The 10,870-nt window shown below is 40.7% G+C and overlaps 1 protein-coding gene across 1 annotated transcript in view; it reads right to left on the bottom strand.

The window, feature by feature from the left end:
• Window positions 1–10,458, bottom strand: part of LOC111951739 (zinc finger CCHC domain-containing protein 24-like) — a 67,909-nt gene extending 57,451 nt beyond the window's left edge. Inside the window, exon 1 of the mRNA XM_070434841.1 lies at window positions 9,933–10,458. Coding sequence (XP_070290942.1) covers window positions 9,933–10,169 — 237 coding nt within the window. The 5' untranslated portion in view covers window positions 10,170–10,458. The remainder of the gene's footprint in view (window positions 1–9,932) is intronic.
• Between the last annotated feature and the right edge of the window lie 412 nt (window positions 10,459–10,870).

Below are 10,870 nucleotides of genomic sequence, written 5' to 3'. Positions count from 1 at the left end.
TGACCTTGCTGAAGATGCTGGAGGAAAACAGGGGACAAAAATATCTTATATCCACAGTAAACGAGTCTTATATGACATTACGTTGAAAGGCGCTCAGCAAGGAAGAAGCCACTGCCCAAAACCGCCATAAAAAAGCCAGACTACAGTTTGCAACTGCACATGGGGACAAAGATCTACTTTTTGAGAAATGTCCTCTGTCTGATGAAACAAAAATAGAACTGTTTAGCCATAATGACCATCGTTATGTTTGGGAGGAAAATGGTCTTCCAAATGGAACAATGACCCAAGCATTTCTTCAAAGTTGTGGCAAAATGGCTTAAGGACAAACAAGGCAAGGTATTGGAGTGGCATCACAAAGCCCTGACCTCAATACTATAGAAATTTGTGGGCAGAACTGAAAAGTGTGTGCGAGCATGGGGCCTACAAACCATGACTCAGTTACACACCCGCTGTCAGGGAGGAGCTGGCCAAAAATCACCCAATTTATTGTGGGAAGCTTGTGGAGGCTCCCCGAAAACGTTGATCCAATTAAACAATTTCAAGGCAATGCTACCAAATACTAATTTGGGTGTATGTAAACTTCTGACCCACAGGAATGTGATGAAAGAAATAAAAGCTGAAATAAATCATTCTCTCTACTATTATTCTGACATTTCACATTCTTAAAATAAAGTGGTGATCCTAACTGACCTAAGACAGGGAATTTTTACTAGGATTAAATGTCAGAAATTGTGAAAAACTGAGTTTAGATGTATTTGGCTAAGGTGTATGTAAACGTCCGACTTCAACTGTAGGTTAAAGGGGCAATCAGCAGTTCCTACATCCACTGTTGGACTTAACGACATAATAAATTAATGATATGTACCCATTGATTCTTGAAAAATYTAACTTATAAATGTCTCATGAGCTTAGTTCAACTGTCATACTCCATCAGAACCCYAAAGAGAAGSTTGCTTTATGCCAATGTTTGTAAACAAAGTAAATAAAAACATATAGCCTCAAAACATTGCTCAAACTATCATTTTGATATCATGGATGGTCTGTACCCATATAGTTCTGTCTATGATTTGAGAGTGGTTTCATTTCTCCAGCCCCACCCCTCAGCTTTTTACCCAAACATGATCAGGGAGTTTCTATTGTTATTATCTCAATATTGGTGATTGCCGCTTTAAGTTATTAGAGTTGCCTACCACTGGAATGCAAGCAAGGAGATCAGGAGCAATACGGTCTCTTGTGCAATATTCAATACTGAGCAGGTTCACTAGCCTGGAATCCAGACCAGATTTGTGCCAATATTCCACTCCTTATGGAAAAACCACATGAATTTCACATGTAAGCACAAGTGAATTGTTCCAAAAACACGTTTTCATGTGATCACATTTGATCTTACAGTACGTGAAGTTAATGTGATAACATGTGACAGCATATAAAGCAATACGTGATAACATGAAACTACACATGTGAAAACACGTTTTTATCATAATTTCTCATGTGAAATCTCACGTGAAATCATGTGATTTTCCACATGAAATCATGTAGTTTTTCTGTAAGGGATGACAAAATAAATTGAAATACATATTTCATATAGATGTAAAAGAAATACTGCCCACCTCTGTTCACAACCACTTTAACCACACATTTTCCTCACATRAAAACCCCTTTATTTATTTCCACATTTTGATTTGATGAGACAACGTCACGTCATCGACGACAAAAACKTACACATTACTCATTCCGACAGATCAAGCCTCAGGAGTGGGTTGTTGTACTTGGCGTTGCAGTGAGGTMGAGAAAAACATGCCCAATCTGCTTCAACTGTTTCCAGATTGTGTGTGTGTATGCATGTGCACATGTGTGCATGTGTGCATGTTCATTCAGTTTTTGCAACACTACTCAAGGGGGGATCGTATGACATTACACAATGGGTTTTAATGTATAAAGACCACACATGTTTCAGAAGCCTGGTTTATGTTAAATGGCTGCAAAAGTCTCTATAGCTGGGCGGCAGGTAGCCTAGCTGTTAAGAGTATTGGCCCAGTAACCGAAAAGTCGCTGATTCGATGTGCCCTTGAGCAAAGCACAATCTGTCGATGTGTCCTTGAGCAAGGCACTTCACCCTAATTGCTACTGTAAGTCGCTCTGAATAAGAGCGACTGCTAAATGACAGGAAAAAAAGATTAAAAAATAAATACATCTATTTGTTGAAAGACTTTCAAGCAAATATTTGAATATTTGCACAGAATAAAAAACATGGTTTATGATTACCATCATAATACATTTCATAGGCTACATATCCCAGTTCTGAAATGAACAGGGARACCTAAAACTCTCCCTCTCTCTCTCTAAAATCCAGTGTGAGTTTAGTCTTCAACACTTGAGTTTATCGTAATACACATTCAAACAACTGTTAGGATTTGCAATTTAATCAACATGCTCTCTCTCCATAAGGCTGTTCAGACCTGGGCTGAATCCCAAATTGCACCCTATTCCATAGTCATAGTTTGGACCATATAATGCACTATGTAGGGAATAGCGAGCCATTGAGGCTGCAGTCACATATGGTCTGGACTATCAATTGCATTGATGGCATGTTRACCCTGTAAATATTCATGACGACATAAATATAGAAAGTGCGTAAACAAGTCTCATTTTTTGTTACCACAACCTGATCTATTTGTAAGAGTCGGGGGAAATTGATCCTAGTCATTTAGTGTAAAACAACTAGTCAAACCTGTCGGGTAGAAGTATCCCACTGTGCACATCGACGTTGAATCGACGTTGTTTCCATGTCATTTCAATGAAATTARGTTGAACCAATGTGGAATAGACGTTGAATTGACATCTGTGCCCAGTGGGAGGTTACCCCAGTGTTGTAATACTCGAGACCAGTCAGTCTCGAGACCACATATTGAGTGTCTCAGTCTTGTCTGGGTGTCAGATACATTTTTACTCAGCCTTGACTCGGTCTCAGAAAATGAGGACTCGTAACTTCTTACCAGCCCAAACCAGCGGAGTAACAAATGAATAATTATCAGCTCCCATTGTCAGCGCATAAAACCACTTCTCCAGGCCAAATAGCTACACTCCTTTCATATCACCTATTGAAAGCTGGGCTTTCCTACTTTACTTGTAACATTACTGTCCTTTACTTTCSTTGAAAAATATCCTCAAACTTTGTTGCGCTCGTCAGAATTTCCTTGAATTGCTGCTAGGGAAGAGTGGGGTAAGTTGTTTGAAAGTAGCACACTCACCCACTGGTTGACTKAACGTTGTTTCCACATCATTTCAACCTAAAAATGTCATGCGATGACGTTGAATTAATGTGAAAAACATATTGGATTTGCAAAAAGTCATCAACTTAAGGGAATTTCCTKTTTTTTAACCTAAATTCAATGACAGGGTGACATTTTTGGTTGTTTTSAAGTTGAATTCACATTAGTTGACCACTCAACCAAAGGTAAATCAATACTAGACATTGAACTGATGTCTGTGCCAAGTGGGTATTAATAAGGAGAGACCGGGGGAAGTTGTAATATATTTTGTCTTTGTATCTATTAGAGACGTGTTTGGGTTAGTGATCAGTTGTAGAGCAGCTCTCTAGTTCAAACGTTGGCTTGTGACAAGTAGTGAGTGGTCTCTCATTACCTGTTGGCGTTAGTGATCAGTTGTGGCAGCTTCTCTAGTTCAACCTGTTGCGTAGTATCAATTAGTAAGAGGTGGCATTGCCTTGCTTATGTCGTTGTAGAGCAGTCCTAGTCTTTGGGTTAGTGATCAATTGTAGAGTGGCTTTAGTCACACCTGTTTGGGTTATGTGATAGTTGTAGATGGCTCTCTATCAACCTGTTTGGGTATGACGTGTAGGACATTCAACGCTACTGATATGGAGCACTTCTAGTCAACCTGTTTAGTATCAATTCAGATGGCTCTCTCGTCACATGTTTTGGTTAGTGATCAGTTGTTAGAGCAGCTCATCTAGTCAACTTGTGGTTAGTGATCAATAGTAAGTGGCTCTCTATTCAACCTGTTTGGGTTAAGTGATCAGTTGTAGAGCCAGCTTTCTACAACCTGATTGGGTAGTGATCAGTTGTAGAGTGCTCTTAGTCAACGCTTTGGTTTATCGATCAGTTGTAGAGCACTTCTATTCAACCTTTTGGGTGACTGATGCGTGTTGAAGCAGCTCTTCTAGTTCAACCTGTTGTTTAAGTGATCAATAGTGAGGTGGCGCTCTCGTAACATGTTTGGTTAGTGATCAGTTGATAGAGCAGCTCTCTAGTACACCTGTCTGGGGTAGAGTCAAATAGGTAAGCGCTCTCTTCAACCTGGTTGGTAGTAGTGATCAATAGTGAGGAGTGGGCTCCATAGTCAACCGTTTGGGTTATGACAGTTGTAGAGTGGCTCTCTAATCAACTAGTTTGGTTAGTGATCAGTTGGTTAGAGCACTCTCTAGTCAACCTGTGTGTAGTGATCAAGTAGATAGAGTGGCTCTCTAGTCAACCTTGTTTCGGTTAGTGATCAGTTGTAGAGTGCTCTCTATCAACCGTTTGGGTTAGTATCAGTTGTAAGTAGGGGCCTCTCCTCTAGTCAACGTTTGGGTTAGTGATCAGTTAGCAGCTCTCTCTAAGTCACCTGTTTGGGTTAGTGATCATTTAAGTGGCTCTCTAGTCAACTGTTCGTGTTATGATCAGTTTGTAGAGCGTGGCTCTCTAGTCAACCTGTTGTAGTGATCAGTGTAGAGCAGCTCTCTAGTCAACCGTTTGGTTAGTGATCAGTAGTAGAGTGGCTCTCTAGTCAACCGGTTTGTTAGTGATCATTGTTAGAGCGCTCTCTAGTCAACCTGTTTGGTTAGTGACAGTAGGAGTGGCTCTCTAGTCAAAACCTGTTTGGGTTAGTGATCAGTTGTAGTGCAGCTCTCTATCAAACTTGTTTGGAGTCTAGTGATCAGTTGTTAGAGCGGCTCTCTAGTCAAACCTGTTTGGGTTAGTGATCAGTTGTAGAGTGCTCTCTAGTCAACATGTTGTGTAGTGATCATTGTAGAGTGGCTCTCTAGTCAACTGTTGGGTTAGTGATCAGTTGTAGAGTGGCTCTCTAGTCAACCTGTTGGTAGTGATCAGTAGTAGAGTGGCTCTCTATGTCAACTGTTGGGTTAGTGACGTAGTAGAGTGGCCTCTACTGTCAACGTGGTTAAGTGATCCAGTTAGAGTCTCTCTAGTCAACCTGTTTGGGTTAGTATCAGTAGTAGAGTGCTCTCTAGTCAACATGTTTGGGTAGTGATCAATGTAGAGTGGTCTCTCTAGAACCTGTTTGGGTTAGTGATCATTGTAGTGGCTCTCTAAGTCAACCTGTTTGGTTAGTGATCAGTGTAGAGTGGCTCTCTAGTCAACCTGTTTGGGTTAGTGATCAGTAGTAGAGTGCTCTCAGTCAACCTGTTTGGTTAGTGATCAGAGTAGAGTGGCTCTCTAGTCACCCTGTTTGGGTTAAGGGATCAGTATAGTAGATGGCTCTCTAGTCACATGTTTGGTTAGTGATCAGTGTTAGAGTGGCTCTCTAAGTCAACATGTTGGGTTAGTGATCAGTAGTAGAGTGGCTCTAGTCAACCTGTTGGGTTTAGTGATCAGTTATAGAGTGGCTCTCCATTGGCCCGGCTCAGCGTGCCTATTTCACCATTCTGTATGTCTAAAGAATCTCTATATATGAACACAAATACTGGACATTTTGAACCTTTTTGGTCAAAGTTACAATCATGGTTCTGAATGAACTCTTTTCTGGGACCAATAATCATGCCATTTCTGTGAACACAGATAGCATTTTTACCAACCCTTTGCAATGAGAGGTTGAGTGTTCGAATCTCATCACAGACAACTTCAGCATTTTAGCTATTTAGGCAACTTCTTACATGTGAGCTACTTAGCATATTAGCAAACTTACTTGGTGTTAGCTATTTTTAAACCTTTTTTAACTAGGTAAGTCAGTTAAGAACAAATTCTTATTTACAATGAAGGACTCTGGCCAAACCCAGACGACGCTAGGCCAATTGCGCACACCCTATGGGACTTCCAATCACAGCCGGTTTGTGAAACTGCCTGGATTCAAACCAGGGTGTCTGTAGTGCACCTCTAGCACTGAGATGCAGTGCCTTGACCGCTGCGCCACTCGGGTCGTTGTCCTGATTGCATCACCCAACTTCTGTGAGCTTCAATTGGCGGACAGATAGCCTTACATTCTCCTGCAAAATGTCTTGATAAAACTTGGGAATACATTTTTCAGTCGATGATAGCAAGCTGTCCAGGCCCTGAGCAGCCCCAAACCATGATGCTCCGCTCCACATACTTTACAGTTGGGATGAGGTTTTGATTGTGGTTGCTGTGCCTTTTTTCTCCACACATATTGTGTTCCTTCCAAACAACTCAACTTTAGTTTAATTCGTCCACAGAATATTTAGCCAGAAGCGCTGCAACATCCAGGTGCTCTTTTTCAGAACTTCAGACGGTGCAGCAATGTTTTTTGCACAATAATGCTCTTCCTGGTGCCTCCCATGAACACCATTCTTGTTTAGTGTTTTACGTATCGTAGACTCGTCAACAGAGATGTTAGTATGTTCCAGAGATTTCTGTAAGTCTTTAGCTGACACTCTAGGATTCTTCTTAACCTCATTGAGCYTTCTYCYCMGTGCTCTTGCAGTCATCTTTGCAGGACGGCCACTCCTAGGGAGAGTAGCAACAGMGCTGAACTTTCTCCATTTATAGACAYTTTGTCTTAACGTGGACTGATGAACATCAAGGCTTTTAGAGATACTTTTGTAACCCTTTCCAGATTTATGCAAGTCAACAATTAATCTTAATCTTATGTCTCCTGAGATCTATTTTGTTCGAGGCATGGTTCACATCAGGCAATGCTTCTTGTGAATAGCAAACTCAAATTTTATAGGGCAGGGCAGATCTAACCAAGATCTCCAAACTCGTCTCATTGATTAGACTCCATGTTAGCTGACTCCTGACTCCAATTAGCTTCTGGAAAAGTCATTAGCCTAGGGGTTCACATACTGTCACACCCTGATCGGTTTCACCTGTCCTTGTGATTGTCTCCACCCCCTCCAGGTGTGGCTTATTTTCCCTGGTGTATTTATCCCTGGGTTTCCTGTCTCTCTGTGCCAGTTTCTATTGTATGTTCAAGTCAACCAGCGTGGTTTTTCCCGTGCTCCTGCTTTTCTATTCTCTTCTACTAGTCCTCCCGGTTTTGACCTTTGCCTGTTTTCTGGACTCCATTCCCGRCTGCCTGACCATTCTGCCTGCCCTGACCTCGAGCCTGCCTGCCATTCTGTACTTCTGAACTGGTTTTGACCTTTTGCCTGTCCACGACCATTCTCTTGCCTTCCCCTTTTGGATTGTTAATAAACATATTGGACTCTAATCATCTGTCTCCTGTGTCTGCATCTGGGTCTCGCCTTGTGCCCTTACACATACTTTTTACAACCTACACTGTGAATACTTAAATTATGTATTCAATATTGAAAAATACAATAATACYATAATTTGTGTGTTATTAGTTTAAGCACACTGTGTTTGTCTATTGTTGTGACTAAGATGAATATCAGATCAAATTTGATGACTAATTTAGGCAGAAATCCAGGTAATTCCAAAGGGTTCACATACTTTTTCTTGCCACTGTAGATGTCCTAGCCTACCTCTTTCAGGTAATAACATTCAAAGCAYTATTAGCCTTATATTTAGGTAATGAATGAAGGGTTATGCATAATAAGCTTCTAACTTATAGCCTCTGTCTCTTGTGCAATATGCACGACCTGTGCTCCGCTGGCCTCTCTGTAAAAAAGTATCCTTAGCTCTTGGAGTCCCATGCAGGAAAAGCTAGACTAGAATAGCTTGCTGGACATTATTTTGTTTAGCATTTCTTATACCAATAGTTTGTTTAATGTTAAATACAGCAGCCAATAGAACTCACGGGTAGTGCGATGGCGGTAGGCCATTCATTTCATGCCTTGCGAAGAAGAGAAAGCGTTCTGCATCTCATTCTAGTCTTATATTATTCAAGTATGCAATTAGAATGATGAAGATAAGGACAACCAAACTTATTTCATTTAACTGTTGAAAGCGAGGAAGGAATCAGCAACACTAGAGAGAGAAAGAGGAGGTAGGCTAATAACATTAGGGGACATTTTATGATTTTTTTTAATCAAATTCGCTAGCCTATAATTGTAACTTTGTAAGCCGCATGTGCTGCACCAGAATCGCATGTTCTCTCCCTGCTTTATCATGGTTTGAACGGGATGCATAATTCCAGTCCATATAATACAGTATAAGCTCTGGATAAGAGCGTCTGCTAAATGACTTAAATGTAAATGTAAATGTACAGTATTGGATAACCACACAATAATTTGTGATTTTTTTGGGCATGGGCTCTTTAAATGTCTTTAATGTAGGACTCATAAAATGTATTTAATCAGGCTAAAGTTTCATCAGCCTTGAATCTTCGATAAAAGCTCTAGTAAAATCKAGACATAGGCCTATTTATAAGCTTTATAATGCTTTTGAATGACACTTCCGGTTTTGGCGGGAAATACCGGGACACCCGGGAGAAAAGTGATTTATTCTCGGGATGTAACATTTGTAAAATACCAGGAAAATATTCACCCTAATGCATCCTGCCCCTACATGCTGGAGACAGCCTAAACAGAGTCAGACAATTAAAAAATTATTATAAATATACACTACCATTCAAAAGTTTGGGGTCACATAGAAATGTCCTTGTTTTTGAAAGAAAAGCACATTTTTCTGTCCATTAAAATAACATCAAATTGATCAGAAATACAGTGTATATATTGTTAATGTTGTAAATTACTACTGTAGTTGGAAACTGATCTTTTTTTTACGAAATATCGACATAGGATTACACAGAGGCCCATTATCAGCAACCATCACTCCTGTGTTCCAATGGCACGTTGTGTTAGCCAATCCAAGTTCATAATTTCAAAAGACTAATTGATTATTAGAAAACCCTTTTGCAATTATGTTAGCACAGCTGAAAACTGTGGTGCTGATTAAAGAAGCAATAAAACTGGCCTTCTTTAGACTAGTTGAGTATCTGGAGCATCAGCATTTGTGGGTTCGATTACAGGCTCAAAATGGCCAGAAACAAAGAACTTTCTTCTMAAACTCGTCAGTCTATTCTTGTTCTGAGAAATGAAGGCTATTCCATGGGAGAAATTMCCAAGAAACTGAAGATCTCGTACAACGCTGTGTACTACTCCCTTCACAGAACAGCGCAAACTGGCTCTAACCAGACTAGCAAGAGGAGTGGGAGGCCCCGGTGCACAACTGGGCAAGAGGACAAGTACATTAGAGTGTCTAGCTTGAGAAACAGACGCCTAACAAGTCCTCAACTGGCAGCTTCATTAAATAGTACCCACAAAACACCAGTCTAAAAGTCAACAGTGAAGAGGCCGACTCTGGGATGCTGGCATTCTAGGCAGAGTTTCTCTGTCCAGTGTCTGTGTTATTTTGCCCACTAATCAATTAGGTCTACCTGCCATAGTCTAGTAATAATTCTGCTCAATATAAACCAGTTATGCTAAACTTGTGCATGTTGAATTCTCTAAACMTTCTTGCTGTTAGAATAGGCTATGTTGGAATCAGATATTGCCCTATTAGGTCTGAAAAGTTAATGAGCACGTCTTTATATTGTCGATATACGAAATATCCATYGCGGTTATTTGTAGGCTACCAGAATACCCAATGTTGRGCACACACACACACCATCAAACATTTTGCAAAACAGCGCTCAACATACGATGGGATATATGCAAATACAAACAGATCGTAGCCTATATACTCWATTTAGTTAACGTTGGCAATAACATAATGGTAATATAATTCCATAATAGGGGAAAAAAATTACAGACAGAACGATCCGTCTCTAACCTCATTCCGCTGGAGCTGAAAAAAGTTGTTGAGATAGTTGGAGTTGAGGGACGAGCTCAGGTCTGCCGCAGGAGTCTTGCAGTAGTTCAGCTCCGGGTGGGAAGAGTTGGGTTCGGGTCTAAAGGCGTCAAAAGCGCTGGTCTGGTGAGTGTCTTGCAAAGAGAGATATACCCAATTCAGTAGCTGCGCAGGCTGGTACACGGAGGCACTGGTGTCTATGGCAGACATCAAGCTCATCTTTCAAATGGGTACACTCGCTCTTCCACCACAGCTATGTTTTTGGATTGCTTTCAATTTTGAGAATCCTGCTCACTCTGTCGCTCACTCTCTTTCTAAACTTCAACAGATTCGCCGTTTTCTTTTCCCCACTGGGCCGTGGCAATCGTTTCTTGTTCCTCTTCCCGTAAGAACCCTATATCATCCTCGTGCTGGGAGTCTAGTCCCAGATTTTACGCGGWTACGCAAAAYTCATTGCTCTAACATGTCKGTATAAAACGTTTTCAGCCGCTACTCACCGCCCGTTATCTCCCTTTATTTGCAGTGGGGCAGCCACCCGGAGCCTCATTGGATATGCAACGCACACTGGGGTGCGTGACGCACGCCGGCGAATCAGGGTTTTAATTKACTAGGCTATACACTAAAGTGTTTTTTTTATCTCTCGCTCTCTACGTTGATGACCTGATACCTATTGAATCTCTGAGGGTTTACTGTTGACTTTTGATATTGTGAAAATATATATATTTTTAAATGTATCAAAGCAATAAAGTTAGGTTTTTAATTCATGTTAATACTTATTTAGGAATACCTTTTCTTTCAGGTGATTTGTTGCCTGGTTCATTATTTCATATTTAACCAAGAACTTCATTGGTTTATAGGCCTACTGATGAATATCAATTGATGCAAATGAGTTGCTGAGATTTTGTATGTAGTCGAGGCCT

This window comes from Salvelinus sp. IW2-2015, linkage group LG25, assembly GCF_002910315.2.
Source record: "Salvelinus sp. IW2-2015 linkage group LG25, ASM291031v2, whole genome shotgun sequence".
NCBI lineage: Eukaryota > Metazoa > Chordata > Actinopteri > Salmoniformes > Salmonidae > Salvelinus > Salvelinus sp. IW2-2015.
The sequence above is the reverse complement of the archived record's forward strand: the minus strand, read 5'-3'. Positions and strand labels throughout refer to the sequence as shown.